The 18,945-nt window shown below is 37.1% G+C and overlaps 1 protein-coding gene across 3 annotated transcripts in view; it reads left to right on the forward strand.

The window, feature by feature from the left end:
- SLC44A1 (solute carrier family 44 member 1) overlaps positions 1-18,945 on the forward strand; it is a 228,971-nt gene that overhangs the window by 137,961 nt on the left and 72,065 nt on the right. For all 3 annotated transcript variants that reach the window (XM_006061552.4, XM_006061551.4, XM_006061550.4), the window contains exons 6-12: positions 279-448; positions 2,387-2,476; positions 6,450-6,589; positions 7,693-7,879; positions 9,166-9,331; positions 10,944-11,100; positions 11,752-11,835. In XM_006061552.4, coding sequence (XP_006061614.1) covers positions 279-448; positions 2,387-2,476; positions 6,450-6,589; positions 7,693-7,879; positions 9,166-9,331; positions 10,944-11,100; positions 11,752-11,835 — 994 coding nt within the window. The remainder of the gene's footprint in view (positions 1-278; positions 449-2,386; positions 2,477-6,449; positions 6,590-7,692; positions 7,880-9,165; positions 9,332-10,943; positions 11,101-11,751; positions 11,836-18,945) is intronic.

Genomic DNA, 18,945 nt, shown 5'->3' on the forward strand with positions numbered 1-18,945 from the left:
ATGTGTGTATATGTGTGTGTGTTTCCTTTCAGAAGGGGAGGGTAATGTCTTCTGTTGGAATATGCACTCCACCCTCTTTGATAAGCTTGTGGTAAGATTTGCATCACGCCCCATGACAGTCATCTTCATAGCATTAAGCTCACAGCTCTTAGCTCCCATATGACGTGTGGAGGGTGGAGTGTATTGCAGTCATATTCACCTTTCATTTGTGTGTTTGATGTGGCATTTATATTAAGTAGGAGTAATTTTTTTTCTGATTTTTTTTCTTGTGTCACCAGTGCACCTATTCCATTCTTCCATCGCTGTGCTCCTGTGAACATTTCCTGCTATGCCAAGTTTGCAGAGGCCCTGATCACCTTTGTCAGTGACAATAGTGTCTTACACAGGCTGATTAGTGGAGTAATGACCAGCAAAGAAATTATATTGGGACTTTGCTTGTTATCACTAGGTAATTGTTTTTCTCATTATTAGCTATTACATAGTATTGCAGTAGAAGACTGTTCTTTTAACCAAAATATGAATACTGCTGGGGATACTTGTAAATTGTTTAACTTCCCATAGCCAAAATAATTGTTTCAGATTATATATAGTTATAAGTATACACATATTTTTTAAGGAATATATATATATATCTGAAACTCATTTCCCTTCCTTTTCCCTCATTGGAGAAAACTGGTATATTCCCAAAGTTTGGTTATTAAGTCTATAATAACATTTAGTATGATAAAAGGAGGCTTCTTTTAATGAATCAGCACCCCTTTGTTTTTAGTTATGATTCCAAAAGGCTTACTTGCTTATAAAAAGAGGTTATATATTCTCATATATTTCCATCAAAAAACATAAATTTCTGATAGGTTACATTTGGATTATATGATTTTTTCATTGCTACAATTAATGTTACTGTATTGCTGGAAAAATTAGGAAATCTCCACTTGTTAGCCAGTGAGTTTTTTGGTCAATAAATAGGTAATAAATAAATAAATGTGATTTTCAACTTGTAAGTTCCGTATATTATCCTAGAACTGTATGTAGCCATATCAGAATTTATAGAGTTTTTTAGCTGGGAGAAGTAAACTGTAGTAGGAACCAAAGAACTATTTCGTTATATACATAAAATGAGTGTTTATGCCTGTTAACACCAATTATAGTCATTGAGAAGACTAGCTGTATTTCTGTCTTGTCATTAGAGAGTATTTTCTTTTTGCTTAGGTAGTACTTGACTCAGTTGAAATAATGCTGTCCATATGAAAAGCTATTTCTGTGATATTTGAAACGCTCCCATCTGTTTTTGGTTCCTGTACATTTATTGCAAATGTGAGTACCTCAATAACATTACCTAGTCACAGATCCCAACCATTTAGTTGGCTTTGCAAATGGCCCAGGAAAATTTGACTATTAGTCTAGCCTTATGTAAAAAGTATTTGATTTCTGAAATAGTTGAATACTTGAACCAAGAAAAAAAATTCCAAACCTAGAAATGTAGTGCTAATAATGTTAAGTCATTGGAATTCCATTTTTTATTAGAATAGTTTTCTTTTTGAAGTTTAAGATCTTTATTCGTTTGTGAAACAAGACTTTAAATAATTAGAGATAAACAAATTATGATTTCCAGAAATGAAGTTCCCTACACAAGGGTTAAATCCTCTCAGTTTTTTGTTTTGAGATTTTTTTCACTCAAGATTTTGTCACATTGGGGTGGGTATAGGAGTTGGCTAAATAACTCAGCTAAGCTTTGCTCCTTTTTGAAGAGCTTCTCGATCAAGACTCCTGACCCGAGTTGAGAAGTAAGGTCAGGAATTTTGACTTCAGTAGTTTTCAGGATATTACTCTATAGAGTCAGACCATATCTTGGAGTTTTAGAGGAGAAAAAACTAGAAAAAGATAATATACCATCTGACTTGTTGGCCAAAACAAACATCCGAGAAGTTGGTCCTGAAGCACATAGATGACACAAGGAAATGTAGCATTTAATTTAACTGATCTCTGTCTATGTTTGGTAATTTTCTGGTCACGAACATGGCATGTCATTCTCTACACTTTGTGTGTGGTCATCTCTGTTTGCATGCGAGTTCTGGTGTCTTCTCGTGGTGAATCCACAACAGTTCTGTGCTGTCTTTGAGTCACCATATGCATTTGCATGTATTCTGTTCTGTCGTTTATAAACCCACAGTTAGGCGCTTTTGGTTTTAAGTGATGCTGTTCAAGGGACGCAAGTACTCAAGTCAAGGTACAAAAGCAGCCAATTTCCATTCTTACCAAAATTGGGGTCATGAACTTGTCAATAGCAACAAATTATTTTCCCTAGGAGAAAACAATTGAAAGAGTTTCTCTTATATTTTCTAATGTTTTCAAATGATATTCTGTGTGTCCTTTATCTTCCCTACAGTTCTGTCCATGATTTTGATGGTGATAATCAGGTATATATCAAGAATACTTGTGTGGATCTTAACATTTCTGCTCATCCTGGGTTCACTTGGTAAGCTACTTTTTCCTTTGTCACCCCTGATGTCATCTGTTTTATGTTTTCCTTACATTTATGCTTCCTTATTTTGTTTTCCCTATCTTTCTTTGCTGTATGAATTATGTTTTCTCTGGTTATTTTCACCCTTGCTTTGGATAGTATACATTTTATTTTTAGTTCTGCAGTTGGTAACCTATATATTTTCAGAAAATATTCTTCAATCTAGAATTCTATGGTTTTTAAAGGCTGAAAGGAAGCAGTATTTGTTGAGTCCTTCTCCCTTTAAATTTAGCATAGATTTTTCTACCTTTCTAATTCTATTTCTTTCTGCCCATTTGCACTTTTTGGCTCTTATTAAATAATTTGAGTGTTCATATTCAGGTTATTATTAAAGTTAAAATATTATTTGTTGTATTTTTTTAAAAGACTTTTGCTTACCTTTGCCTTAAGATTCTCCTTACTTGGTTTTAGTGATAACTGCTGGTCCTGTTTTTATTTTTTATTAGAGTATAGTTGATTTACAATGTTGTATTGGTTTCGGGTGTACAGCAGAGTGATTCAGTTATTCTGCTTCTATTTTTATAAAAGTCCGTTCTTGAGTTCTTAATTTCAATTCATATTTGTTTTGACTAGAATCTGAGTTCAGTAATTTATTCATGAAGGACTTGTGGGTTGTATATATTCTGAATTCTTGGTTATCTAAGATTGCCTTTGTCATCATATGTGAATGTAAAATTGTTGCATATAAAATTCTTGAGATACACTATGTTGCTTTATATCTATACTTTATTTCGGAGAACTTTGACATCAGTCTAAGTTTGTTCCTTTGCCCATAACCTACCTTACTTACCAGATATTTATGTAATTTTTAACTTACAACTTAAAATCTTTGTCTAGTTCAGAATCCTAACTAAGTTTGCCTATGATCTCTTTTGGGAGGATCTTTTTTAACTTTGAAAAGTTTTCTGTATTTCTGTGCTTGATTATTGTTTCTATTCTAGTGGTTTTTGACTGAAGATTCTTGTTATTCCCCAGTCATCTACCAAATTAGCATTTTTAGTCCTTTTGTCATTTTCTTTACATTCAGGAAGAACTCTTCAAGTTTATCTGCTATATTCCTCAGTATCACTTCTGTACTTGATTACTTAATTTTGTTATTCCAATTTCATCTAATTTGTAGTTCTTCCTTCTCTCAACCATCATACTTTTCATTTCAGTTTGTAGCCTTCAAATCTAATTGGGTGCTAGATGATGTCTTAGTCAGATTGGACTGTTGTAGCAAAGCACCATAGCCCTATAAACCACAAACATTTATTTCTCAAAGTTGTGGAGGTTGGAGCATACAAGATCGGGGCACCAGCAGATTTGGCATCTGAAGGCTGACTTCCTGTTTCCAGCCATCTGATTGCTGTCCTCACACGGCAGAAGAGGGATAGGAGCTCCCTGAGGTCTCTTTTACAAAAAGGGCACTAATCGTATTCATGAGGGCTCCACTCTTATGACCCCTTCATCTTCTAAAGGTCCCACCTCCAAATACCACCACAGTGAGGATTAGGATTCGGTAGATGGATTTTGGGGAGACATAAGCATTCAGTTCATAACAGATGAATAGCTTTTAGAATAAAAGTAGATTTGAATCCTATCTGTTGTTCAGTTGCTCAGTTGTGTCAGACTCTTTGCAACCCCATGGACTGCAGCATGCCAGGCTTCCCTGTCCTTCACCATCTCCTGGAGTTTGCTCAAACTCATGTCCATTGAGTCAGTGATGGACTAGCTCTAGCTTGAATCTTAGCTCTCCCACTTACCAGATATGTGGCATTTGGCATGCTATTGAACTTCCCTAAATTTTCAATTTTATCATTTGTAAAGTGGCACTGATAATACCCACTTAATAGCATTGTAATTAAATGTAGTTACATCTATTTGTGCTAATTCCTGGCACAAATGGTTTTAGAAGTTTAAAGTTTAGAAGTTTAGAAGAACATAGAAGTTTAAATGGTTAATAAATGATATCTACTGTGGATGTTATGAACAATGTCCTTAATATCATAACAATTATCTTATTCTATATATTTTCCTATAACTTCAGCCTTTCTCTCAACTTTTTCTGTTTAGAGAGAATGTATTTTATTCCTGTTTTTGAGGATATTAAATAGTTTTCCAGGCAATTTTCTTGTACCTTCAAGATTCCAAAATGGAAGTAGTATTTCCCTTTCTCAGAAACATTTTCCATAGACTCAGTTGTTTTGCTTACTCATCTTCAGTAGAAGAAAAATTTATGCTTAATGTTTGCTTACAAATACTAAGGAATTTCCCTTTGACACTATTCACTCTTGACTTGAGTGCAGATGGATTGAGTTGATTTGCATAGATCTTAGCCCAGTGCTTCTCTCAGGCATTTCCCTTGTCCACCTAGATATGTACATGCCTCTACTCTGAACCTCCCATTTCCTTACCACAGCCTACAAGGCCTTACGGTATGATCTGGAAGCCAGCTCCTGCTCTACCCACATCTTTTATCACTTTTTCCGTTGCTCATTGCTGTGGCTATAATGGCCTCTTACTTTCTCTCCTGCTAGGTGTGGCCCCATCTCAGCATCTTAGAACTTGCTATTCCTTCTTGTCTGGAACACTCTTTCCTTAGTTTCATAGATTTGTTTTCTCCCTGTCTTTGATTCTTTTGCTCAGATATCATCTCACCCCAGAGAGGGCTTAGTTACCCATCATATATAAAATTGTACTGCTTTCCCAACACTAACACTTCTATCCCTCTTATTAAGCAGCTTTTTTTTTTAGGTTTAATATACTGTGGTTTTGGTTGTTTCCGTATTTTTTTTGTTCCCCCAAAACTGTATAAGCTCCGGAAGAGGTGATGTTGGGGGCTTGGTTTTTTACTGCTCTGTCCTCTGTCCTCAACTCCTGGGGGTTTTCCCAGGTGGCAAAGTTGGTAAAGAGTCTACCTGCCAATGCAGGAGACACCAGAGACATGGGTTCGATCCCTAGATCAGGAAGATCCCCTGGAGTGGAAATGACAACCCATTCTGGTATTCTTGCCCAGGAAATCCCATGGACAGAGAAGTCACAAAAGAGTCAGACATGACTGAGTATGCATGCATGCAGGCCTTAACCCCTAGAACAGTAGATGCTGCGGGCACTCAAAATATACCAAATGAATTGAATGAAGGTGTCTGATGCAGCTCTCTTATTTGGAGGCAGTTATGCCTCCCTCTTCCATCTAGAATCTCTGAGCAAGTGATAGAGATAAAAAGTCCCATTTCTAATACCCACTGCTATCAAACTGTCAAAGATTTCCTTTGTTCCTACCTATGGTAGGAACTACTCACTTGACCTTCATTTATTCATAGTATGAATATTTTATCAACTATGTGAGTGTGTCGTCACTAGGCACTGGGGTTATTGTACAACAGAGAAGATCTTTGCCTTCCTCAGCTTCATTGCTGATTTTTTTTTTTTAACTTTGGTTCTTTTTTTTTTTTTTGTCACAAAACTGCATGACATGTGGGATCTTAGTTGCCCAACCAGGGATCTAACCCATGCTCCCTGCCTTAGAAGTGTGGAGTCTTAACCACTGGATCACTGGGGAAGTCCCTTCATTGCTGATTTCTATGCCCTTTACTTGCTTTCCACACACTCCCTAGCTTAAACAGGTGCTGAGGCTGTCTTCAGTGACCAGTGCCTCTCAAGGGTATCTTTCCTTCCTGGGCTCTCTGTCAGCTTCAGAATTGATAATATAGTAAAAGAAAGTTCATTTGATACAGTTAAAGATTTGTAAGTGCGTAATGTGGAAGATGATAGTGGAGTCATTGGAGTTCCCCTTTGCTGGCAAAAAGTGACAGCCACACGCCTCCTAGCCAAATGGATTGTTGCTGTTAGTCCATGGTGAGGTATAGGAAGGGTCTAGAAAATTGAGGATTTATGTTACACATTTTCTTGTGCTGATTATTGCAAAATTGTTTCCTGTTTCCAGCTGGCACAGGTGTACTCTGGTGGCTGTATGCAAAGCAAAGAAAGTCTCCCAAAGAAACAGTTATTCCAGAACAGCCTCAGGTAGCTGAGGCCAATCTTCGGGCCCTCCTCATCTATGCCATTTCAGCAACCGTCTTCACGGTGAGTACAGGCCTCGGTGTGTCTTTCAGGTTTATGTTTTATTTATAGACCGTTAATGAAGCAGAAACTTACCCCTAGCTATTGCAAGCCTACCCTTGATCACTATTAGGTTAAATCTCTGTCCCATGGGGTATGACCTCCTCAGAAGTCTTCAGAGGCTTCGCTAATTGATGGGTGCTATTTGATGCGACATTTTGTTTGGCACTGTCTGCTTTTTGAGAGGGAATTTTCACCTAGAATATTAATTATCATTTTCTAGTAAGAACATATATCATACTGTCATGAAATAATGTAACTATTTTTAAAAAACAGTTCTCTTTATTATAGAAAAGTATATTAAGAAATAAGCCATCTCATGTTATTCTGTTTTTCACGAATTATTTTCCCACTTTTTTCCTTTTAAACTTTTTAACAACATTATTCCAAAAATATAGGTGAGCTTCACTAGTATAATTATTATACTAATTACAGTAAAATTATTAATTCACGTCGTTCAATAATCTATATTTATATTTTTGGTGTATCTCCCTCTCATATCTGATAAAAGGGGAAAAAAAATCTCAGTTTACTTCTTGGAGCAATCCCAAGCTTTTTATTGAGCATTAGAAACTAAAAACAAAGCCACTATAAAACCATTGGTTCCAAAAGATTTTTGTTTGCTATCATTGTGCAAATACTTATTAATGATCTTTTAAGTACATTTCTCTGTGCCAAGTGCCAGGGCAGAGTGGGGAGTGAATAAGTTTGACGTGAACCCTGCTCTTAAGGTGCTCATGATCCAATAAGGGAGAGGACGTACAAATACCTGTGCTTTTGTGATCATAGCATATGGTCTTCTCCCCAGTTTTCAAAATTTTATGAGTCTCATCCTGATGACAAGCAACATGTTTTGATTTGTAATAAGTAGACAAAGGAAAAGTAGCATTCTAGGATATGTTAATAATTTAGAAATTCTTCTATGTTTAGCTTTAAAGGACATTTTCAGTAAATAATGAAAAATGATAAGTGGAATTAAGAGTTATGTTAAAATTTTTCTACCATTGTTTTCGTTTTTACCAGTTAAAACAGCAGCTAGAACCTTCCCATCCATTTTCTCCATACAGGTTATCTTGTTCCTGGTCATGCTGGTGATGCGCAAGCGGGTTGCTCTCACCATTGCCTTGTTCCACGTGGCTGGCAAGGTCTTCATTCACTTGCCGCTGCTAGTCTTCCAGCCCTTCTGGACTTTCTTTGCTCTTGTCCTGTTTTGGGTGTACTGGATCATGACACTTCTCTTTCTTGGCACAGCCGGTAAGAAGACATGTTGCTGCTTTCTTTTAGCGATGAAACTGATTTGCATTAAAATATTTTAAAACATCAGAGAAATATAATTCTTAAGATGTTTATGGACTAAGGTCTGATAGCCATCAGAAATAACAGAGGTTATGGCTCTTCAATAACACATTACCTTTTTACAGAGGAACTTACTTAGCAGAAATAGACTTAGAGAACAAATGGTTGCCAGGGGTGAGAATGTGGGGAAGGGATAGTTTGGGAGTTTGGGATGGACACGTGCACGCTGCTATATTTAAAATGGATAACCAACAAGGACCTACTGTATAGCACAGGGATATGTTATATGACAGCCTGGAGGGGAGGAGAGTTTGGTGGGGAACGGATGCATGAGTACGGATGGATGAGTCCTTTCACTGTTTACCTGAAACTATCACAACATTGTTAATCTGCTATACCCCAATATAAAAAGGAAAGTTAAAAAAAAAAAAAACGCATTCCCTATTCATGATATTTAGATCTTCCCAGCAAAGTGAGTCTAAACCAGGTAGGGACCGAAATCATATCCAGTTTTGAGATGGTTGTGGATTTGAAGTAAGCTCCTGTCCTGACTCAGACATTTAGATTCATTCTGAGATGAACTAATGAATGCATTAGTGCTCCTCTGGAGTTGCCTCAAACTCCAGTGAAAGCCAAAGATCAACCTGCCTCCTTGGGGTTTTCTGGTTTGGAAATAACCTGAATCTATATAGAGCTAGTGGTGATACAGTTCATAGTTAGATGCTCGGACTTACTTGTAGCCATACTTAATATCAAAAGTTATGTGTCTAAATGGAATTAATTATGAAGAATGGTATAAGGATAATAAGCATATATGTAACTTCTCTGGTCATTCAACACACCACCAATTGAAAATAATTTTAATTTCTGTACTTTGCTAATTTTATATCTGTAATTATTGGACAAGTAATAGCTCTTTAAGAAAACTGAAGTGTTGGAAAATTCATAACTAAACTAAATAACTGATAATGTGGTAAGAATTATATTCAAACAAAGCAACCTTTAAAAGCTATATATGTTCTTTGAGGAAAACTTAATGCTTGGTTTTACAGTATTCTGCTACACAACTTTTGAAGTGATAATTATTTTTGTCCCTTAATGAAATAAACACTGTGATCATAATGCCAGTGGTTTGGGGGTAGGGATATATTGTTGGAAACTAGCTTAATCTCCTAGATTTAATAGCCATGTTTTTTGGTTTATACTTTATGTGCTTCTTCTTTCCTTCTTTGATATTTTCCTAGGTAGTGCTGTTCAGAATGAACAAGGCTTTGTGGAGTTCAAAATGTCAGGGCCTCTGCAGTACATGTGGTGGTACCATGTGGTGGGCCTGATTTGGATCAGTGAATTTATTTTAGCCTGTCAGCAGATGACCGTGGCAGGAGCTGTGGTGACCTACTATTTTACTAGGTGAGAATTTATACTTGTCAGAAAACTTAAGTTGTAACAACATGGATGGACCTAGAGGGTATTATGCTAAGTGAAATAAGTCAGGCAGAGAATGTCAGATACCTGTATGATTTCACTTACATGTGGAATCTAAAAAACAAAACAAATAAACATAACAAATAGACTCATGTGAAATAGACTCAAATGAAAGTCACTCAGTTGTGTCTGACTCTTTGCAACCTCATAGACTATACAGTCCATGGAATTCTCCAGGCCAGAATACTGGAGTAGGTAGCCTTTCCCTTCTCCAGGGGATCATCCCAACCCAGGGATCAAACCCCGGTCTCCTGCATTGCAGGTGGATTCTTTACCAGCTGAGCCACAAGGGAAGTGCAAGAATACTGGAGTGGGTAGCCTATCCTTTCTCCAGCAGATCTTCCTGACCCAGGAATCGAACTGGGGTCTTCTGCACTGCAGGCGGATTCTTTACCAACTGAGCTGTCAGGGAAGCCTCATAGATACAGAGAAAAATCAAGTGACTGCCAGAGGAGGGGTCGAGGCTGTGAGTGAAATAGGTGAAGGAGATTAAAAGGTACAAAATTCTAGTTACAAAAAAAAATGAATGATGATGGGGATGAAAAGTCTCACATGGGGAATATGGGCGATAATACTGTGATCATTTTGTATGGTGACAGATGACAACTAGACTTATTGTGGTGATCATTTGTAATGTGTAGAAATAGTGAATCACTATGTTATATATGCAGAACTAACATAGTATTGTAGGTCGATTATACATCAATTTAAAAAAAAAAAGCAAGAAAAAAGAAAAGAAAACTTAAGATAATCTAAGTAATTATGCCTGAAGGAAATGGAACTGAGGCTGTTAAGAGTTTAATTTCTTTAAGAAGTAAGTGGAACTCAATATGACAAAATGTGTAGTTGATAATTCTGTGAGGTAGGAAAATGGGAGGTCATTATTTTATTCTTTATTCTCTTCTGTAACTTTCTTAAACATTGATTAGAATAGCAGGTCATGCTACACTTAAATTACATTTATCAGAAAAATAAATCTAGTTAGTGTCTTAAGTATTGGGTTAGCCAAGAAGTTCTTTTGGGTTTTTCCACATAAGATGGTATGGAAAAAGCTGAGTGAACTTTTTGGTCAACCCAGTATTTTTGCTTATATAAGGATCTAGCACAGGTTACCAAGTCTTTAATTTGTATGGATCAGAAAAGGTGTTGTGACTTCCTTTCCTAATTTCAGAGCTAACTATGCACTACAGTAGGCCTGACAGTTTTCCATTAAAATGAAGTGCCAAGTCTAACATCTTTCTATGTTCCATTATCTAATTATGTAAATACCGCCATAACTATTTACTAGTAAGAGCTTTCAAAGCAGTTTTATTTAACTTAAAGTATTAGAGCATAAGAACCCCATGAAACTACCATAAAGAAATGAAGCATTAATTTTACATGATACATCTGAAACGCTTGTAGTTACTTTGCTATTTTGCCATAGAACTAGAATAAGGAAAATGAACTAATTTTTCACTCTTTTTTGAACTAAATCTTTTCTGTGTTTCTATCCTGGTCAAGCCTTTAATTGTCTGTTTGGTCATTTTTTAAACAGGGATAAAAGGAATTTGCCATTTACACCAATTCTGGCATCAGTGAATCGCCTTATTCGTTATCACCTTGGTACTGTGGCAAAAGGTTCTTTCATTATCACGTTAGTCAAAATTCCACGAATGATCCTTATGTACATTCACAGTCAGCTCAAAGGAAAGGTAAGGAAAAACCTTTTCTGGACTTTGTGTGGGCACATTCCAGATCTCAGTTCTGCACGTAGCAAAATTCCCAATGATATTAAGTCCAAGTGTGAATGTTTTCTTCCATGTCCTTGCCAAGTGGAATCTAATTCAGTCTCCTTATTTCCCACTCTCGTACTCATATGCTCTGGCAAAATGTATCTAATCACAGGTTTCCCCAAATATCCTGTGCTTCTATTCCTCTGTGTGAATTCACACTTTCCTCCTTGGAACCCTCCTTCCTGTCCTTAACTGCGGAAACAACATGCATTTCTGCATGCTGCTGCTGCTGCTAAGTCACTTCAGTCGTGTCGCATTTCTGCATAGCTTAGCTCAAATGCCCCCTCTTCCTAGAAACCTCCCCTGAGTCCTCTAACCTCCCAAGTGGCATCTTCTCTCTCTCTTCTCCACTCTCATGGCACTTATATGCAATAGGTACTAAGTAAATGTTGGATTGAAATGATTAAAAATAATTCAACCATTACATTTTGAGGGAAAAAAGGATGAGTGTGGAGGCTTTAAAGCATAGGTTGTGATTTTTCTTAATTTTTACTTTTCTAAAATTTATATGCTACCTGGTATGGTTTGATTCTTTGGTCTTTAATTATTTTCATTATTCATTCTTTCCAGGAAAATGCTTGTGCTCGATGTGTGCTGAAATCTTGCATTTGTTGCCTTTGGTGTCTTGAAAAGTGCCTAAATTATTTAAATCAGGTAAAAGATTTTAAAAATACATCTAACACTCACTTTCAAAGATAGGTTCATTGTTTCTTCTTTCAAGATAAAGTTTTTGAGTTTAATTGAAAAATGTTTTTTTCTCATGGTGTTGTACATTGTGCCTTAATCAAGTATAACTATTTTAATCATATTCTTATTTTGAAACACAATATATATTCTTCCCAAAGCTTATTATTGCAGGAGACCCCAGTTTAATTCCTGGGTCAGGAAGATCCCCTGCAGAAGAGATAGGCTACCCACTCCAGTATTCTGGCCTGGAGAATTCCATGGACTGTATAGTCCATGGGGTCACAAAGAGTCAAACACAACGGAGTGAAATTAATTGTAATACATGGATAAATTTCCTTAGAGTCCATCTTTCAGGAAAATCATTTATCTTTTATCCCTTAATTCACATTTTATCTTTGATTTTCCCTGAGAATCGTGTCTACCCTAGCCATTGTTCTTTAATTCATTTAATGTTGTTTGAAAGCTTTAGTGAAAAGTTGTTGTGACGCTTACTCCTTTTTTGCAACTGTCTACTATTGTTCAAAATTAACATGCCGTGGGGTTTTTTTGTTTTTGCTTTATCCAGCTGCTGAAGACTGTGGTACTGGCCTGGAAAATACTAGCAATGAAAGTGCTATTTCTGAGGTCAAATGGAGGGATTGATACTTATGGAGTAACAGAGGAGTGGCTTGGTCCTCTGTCTTTCTGTATCTGAGCATGTAGGACTCTCACTGTGAAGCACTCTTTTCATCTTGAGTTGTTTTTCTTAACCACTTTTCTCCAGCCCCTAAAAATCAATTCTAATGTACTGATGCCCTTATCTAATAGACCACAGATAAAAATTGACTTTCTCACCATTAACCTTTAAGTGATTGAAGAGTAGCATTGCACTGTCCATTCACTCACACGTAGTCAAAGGGAGGGAGTCCTGTGGTGATGGTGTTGAGCATGCCTGGAGTCTGCTTTATTGGAGTTCTATGATTAATGTGAAGAAGTAGATTTCACTTTTCATTAGCAAAATACATTCCTGAGGTTCATAATACTCTTCGGATGTAAAGTATTGGGAAGGTCATTATTAAAATAACTAGGAACAGCCACAACATTCTGCAAAATTATGTTTTTTAAAATTTGGTTTTGGAACAAGTCATCTTCATCAAAAAAGTTGATGGATGCAATAACGATAATCATCATTACATTTTGTATCCGTCACTAAATAGTTTATATTCAGAGAGATGCGCTAACCTCAGCTGTGTGTTTTCGCTTCCCATAGGCACCTTTTGCTCTCACAGTTTCCAAAATGTGCAGAAAATAACTTCCTTCCAATGTCTTACTAGCTCCTATTGGTCTTTAATGATTCTTCCTGAGCACCACCTCCAAGAAACTTTCCCTCATTACCAGCTCCTCCTCTGACATTGCACAATATCAGTTCATACCTCTCTGAAAACACTGGGAGCACTGTATAAGAGTTGTCTGCTTACTTTATCTCCTCCTTTAGACTTTTAGCTCCTTAAAGACAGGATCTTATTTTTGTCTCTGCGGAAACTTCCATAGTGCCTAGTATACAATAGGTGGTCTTTAAATGTTTTTTGAATGAATGATTAGTCACCAAATATTTGGACTAAAAAAGATTAAGCGAATGATATAAAACTGTAAGGAACTCAAAAAGGATAAGTGCTAAAGGAAGGAAACAAATCTCATGATATCAAGATGGTAACCAGGTGAAAACATATATAAAGTTTTCAGCTCATTCCAAGCTAAACAGTAGTCAGCAATTTAGTCCTAATAGTCCTGTGATGTATATCCAAACTACAAGTTGGTGTTTCTTATACAAGTTTTGTCCATTTTGCATCTTCAAGAGGTAGGCATGATGCTTGAAGATTCAAGGAGAGCATTGACATAGTAGCAAACCAATTATGGGAGTGAAGGTTTAGGGAGAGTGATTCTAAACTCATACTTGGAATATGAAGTATTCTAGTGTGGAGACTGGTTACCATTGGAGCGTCATATCTCTTGTTTTCATTGAAATGTTGAGATGAGGTCAATATATTAAAAATATTAGAATACTTCTTGCCGTAACAGATTAATTTTAAGCATAAGTACCAGTTGCCAGTGGAATTTTATAACCCTTGTTCCTGTGAAATGTTTCAGAGCAGGATGGACACCCATCTGTTTGAAGTACTTAACATGATGGGGATAATGGTGGTACTAAATCAATGAGCTCTGGAGACTTTTCTAAAATTTGAGAAAGCAGGGTATAAGTGTATGATCTGCTAGTTTTAGAAGAGACAGTTTAATACTATCACACGCAGTCAGCAGGTATAACCTTAGTGCTCTGCTACAGGTGTGAAGCCACAGTAGAAAGAGCCCAGATGTTGAAGATGTGTTTCCTTCCCTAGCAAGCTCAGTGAAACCTCTGAGTCTCAGTTTCCTTCTTCAGTAAGTGGAAAAAATATACCTGTCCTCATAGGCTTTAGGTTAGGATGAAATATAATGCAGATAAGTCAACTCTTACAGTGTCTAGCTTTTGGTAGACACCTAGTAAGTGTTATTATCACTCTTTCCCTACCCCATTTTATTTATTTATAAAGAACTCGCTGTGTTTTACTCTAAGATAACAGAGCTGTGACAAAGAATTCAAAAGTTAGTTCTATAATGTGTCTTTTCTCTGACAGTAAATGTAATATAAAATACTGAAGAGTTTGGAAAACCAAAACAAGAAAAAAACATCACCCATGATCTCACCGTCTAACCTAACACTTTTGTTACCAGCAAAATGGCAACTCAGTCCTTGACCTCCCGAAGGAAAGAATTCAATCAAAAGATATAGAACACTTTTAAGCAGCAGAAATTTTATTAAGCAAAGCGAAAGTACACTCCCCAGAGAGAAAAGGAGAGTGAGCTGTGTGGAAACTAGAAGCAGCCCTCCAGCTGGGCATAGGGTTGGTTTTTCAAAGTAGTGGCAAGTCCCTCCGTGTGTCCTGCATCATTTGACACGTTGATTGTCAGTTTTAGGTTATATAACTTTTCTCCTTGTGTGCAAGCACTTACTCACAAGCAGCCAAGCAAAATCCATGCAGGGGCAGGGCGGGGGGGGTGGGGAACCGGGACAAATCCTGCAATACTGCTACTGCTAAGTCGCTTCAGTCGTGTCCGACTCTGTGAGACCCCATAGACAGCAGCCCACCAGGCTCCCCTGTCCCTGGGATTCTCCAGGCAAGAATATTGGAGTGGGTTGCCCTTTCCTTCTCCAGTGCATGAAGGTGAAAAGTGAAAGTGAAGTCGCTCAGTCCTGTCCGACTCTGAGCGACCCCATGGACTGCAGCCTACCGGGCTCCTCCGTCCATGGGATTTTCCAGGCAAGAGTGCTGGAGTGGGGTGCCACTGCAATACTAGTTTATTACAAATACAGAATAATGAACCCCAGGTTATACTGTGTCACCTTTTAGGGTTTTAGGGCTTGGTGTGCCTGCACCAACATGTGATGGAAGGTTTTATCTTATTTGGGCTTGATAAGTCTGGAAATTTAACTGTCTTAACCGCAATTACGGGAGGATCTCTGGGCATGTTCTGATCACCAGTGTCCAGGTCAGGGAGGGAAAGATGGCCCCATCCAGGATGGAGCAGGGACCCACTTGTGTCTGACTAACTACTTAACACTTTCATTAATATACTTAATAATAGCTTTGAGAATAAGTTTGCAGTATTTTACTTCAATTAATGTCTGATAAGCTCTGAACCTCATATGTAAAGTAGGGCTAACAATAGTGTTTACGTTGCCTGTTACCATGAGTATGAAGAGTATGGTGCTCTGAGCATGGGCTTAGACACAGCAAGTCTTCAGTGAGTGGAGAATCTTACTCTGTAGTAATGCCCACAGTTACCTTCTTTTATATTTTTATAATGTACATCAATTTTTATCACTGACACAGTGGACATGGGTTTGGGTGGACTCCAGGAGTTGGTGATGGACAGGGAGGCCTAGAGTGCTGCGGGTTCATGAGGTCACAGAGTCGGACGCGACTGAGCAACTGAACTGAACTAAACTGAATTTTTATTTTCTCTTGTCAAGTCTGTTTAACTTTTCCTTCGTGGTTTCTCTCTTGGCTTTTCTACTTAGAAAAGTTTTCCCCACTTGAATATCAAATAATTATTCTACCTTTTTTTCTTGTAGTCCTTTAGAGGTTTCCCTTCTTTGAAAAAAGTTTACCTGGGATTCAATCAGTTGTTCCAGGACCAATTAATGATTAATCTATCCCTTCTTCTGCAGTGAAATGTCAATTCAATTATGTATTAAATTCTTATATATTGTACTTAATTCTGTCTTTGGGCTTTTTTTTCTGTAACATTGATTTGTCTATTCTACCAGTACTGAGTTTTTGTTTGGTTTGGTTTGGGTTTTTGTGTTTATTTGTTTTTAATTTTTTTTGAAATATAGTTGATGTGCAGTATTATATAAGTTACATGAATATAGTACTGAAATATTTATTATAGTTTCATTATATATCTCAGATGTCTTGTGGGGCAAATCTCTTGCATTCTTATTTTTCAAAAACTTCTTGTATAATCACCTGTCTATTCTCTGAGGTTATCTTTATTCAATGGAGTACAGTGAAATAATAATACCAATTACAATGCCAGCTATCATTTCCTGAGCACTTATCATGTGCCAGGCAGTGTGGCTCACATTCACATGCAGAATCTCTCATTTGGAGTTTGGGTTTTTGTAATACTCTTTGGAAATGGTTAACAATGAGTCGGTTAATGTCACTTTACATCATTTTCCTCCTGTATGCCAACATCCAACCTGAGATATCTCCCTGGCAGTCCAGTGATTAAGAATCTACTTTTCAGTGCAGAGGAGGTGGGTTGGATCCCGGGGGACTAAGAGCCCACATTCTGCAGAGCAACTAATCCTATGCACCACAACTATTGAACCTGGACACCACAACTAGAGACTCAGTGCGCTACAGTGAAACGTCTGTGTGACACAGCAAAGATCCCGTGTGCTGCAACTAAGACCCGACACAGCCAAGATAGATAAATACATTTTTTAAAAAAAAGAAAACTTGAAACTTGAGGTTAAAAGCCTTGAGTGGAAATGGACAACATAAACCCCTGAAGGGCCACTTGAGGTTCATTACATCCTTCACGTGACTGAGTGCAGCAGCCAGGGTCCAGAGCTATAGGGAGCAGTAGAGAGTGGTCAACTGCAGAGCTCATGTTCCATCCAAAGAAGGCTGTCACCACTTAGCTCTAATATACCTTTGCCATGTGAGAATTTATAGACAGTTTCCAACTCTTCAGTTTTCTAAGAGAAGCCAGAATTCTGGATGTTTGCATTTTATCTCTTGCTATTAAAATGTTTACAACTAATAAAAAAAGAATAATTCTGAGTGAGCCAGAGCAAACATTGTATAGTCTTTGGGCCACATATCATCTGTTGTCTGTAGGCCACCAGTTGGTCGCCACTGCTGTGGAGAATACAGAGGATAATAGACAGGAGTGTTGACATGGAAGTGGGGTAGACCAGAGTCATTGTGCAGCACCATATGAAATTCCATAGTCCCCAGCTATGTACCAAGCAGTGTGGAAAATACAGCTGGCTTCAAAAAAGAGCTTTATGAATGGATAAAGAAGATGTGGTGTGTGTGTATATGTATATGTATATATACGTATATATGTATATATGTGTACATATATGTGTGTGTGTATACATATATACACATATATGTATACATATATATATATACACATATATACACACACATAATGGAACATTTCTCAACTATAAGAAAAAGATGAAATAATGCCATTTGAAGCAACATGGATGGACCTAGAGGTCATCATGATAAGTGAAGTAAGCCAGACAGAGAAAGGCAAATATGATATAATATTGTTTATATGTAGAATCTTAAGCAAATATAAGTGAATTTTTAAATGATACAAATGAACTTATATACAAATCAGAAATAGACCCACAGACATGGAAAACAAACATTGTTACCAAAGAGGAGAGAGGGGGAGAGAGAAATTGGAAGTTTGGGATTAAAGCACACTACTATATATAAAATATGTAAGCAGCAAGGACCTACTGTATAGCGCAGAGAACTATATTTGATATTTTGTAATAACCTAAAAGGGAAAAGACTCTGAAAAAGAATATATATACATATATATGAATCACTTTGCTGTACACCTGAAACTAACACAGTATTGTAAATCAACTATACTTCAATTTAAATAAAAAGAGCTTTAGATTTTTTTAAAATAGGCCATTAAATATATATAGCATAGGTGCTAGAGTTTTGCGGATAAACAGAGTAAACCATGAACCGCTTTTTGTTTCTGCACGTGCTTATCTTGATGTGACAGGAAAGTAATTGTACATCTAATGGAAAAGTATAAAATTCGCTTTAAGTAGAAGGATTGTTCCAACTAGAATCTGTTTCTTTTGGGCATTGAATTACTCAGGTCTTGGTTTACTTGGACATTATTTGAAGATAGTACATTTAACACTGGAGGGCATCTGTTCTCCAGCTGATAAACCCCTAAGATTATAAAGCTTTTCTACATGGTATGAGTGGGAGTTATTTTTTGAGCACCTACTTAAATCCCTGATAGTACACTAAGCACTTTATATATATTATCACTTTCTCCAACTCTATAAGGAAGGTGCATTTCCTCTATTTTATACATGAAAACATTGAGTCTGGTAACTTGTAGCAGATCACATGATCTACTACGTGTTTCAAATGGAAGTTTCAAATCTAAGTTTGCCTGGATCGTGCCATGACTACACACTGCTTCCTACAGTTGACCCTAGAACAACAGCTTTAGATCGTGTGAGTCCATCAGAGATGAACTTCTCACCCTGGGAAGAGGGATTTAATCTAAAGGGAGGAGGAGTGAGGCGAATGATGGGGAGTGGGAGGCATGTGCATTAATCCAGGGAAGGGGCAGGGCTTTTTCAAGGGAGTGGGGTGCTACCCCCTTTTTATCTTGTTTTGGTCATTAATATATGGTATTGGCCACCAGTGGGTGTATTGTTTAATATGTGACTGTATTAAACAATACACTTTTAATTAATATGTGAATGTA

This window comes from Bubalus bubalis, chromosome 3 (assembly GCF_019923935.1).
Source record: "Bubalus bubalis isolate 160015118507 breed Murrah chromosome 3, NDDB_SH_1, whole genome shotgun sequence".
Lineage (NCBI taxonomy): Eukaryota > Metazoa > Chordata > Mammalia > Artiodactyla > Bovidae > Bubalus > Bubalus bubalis.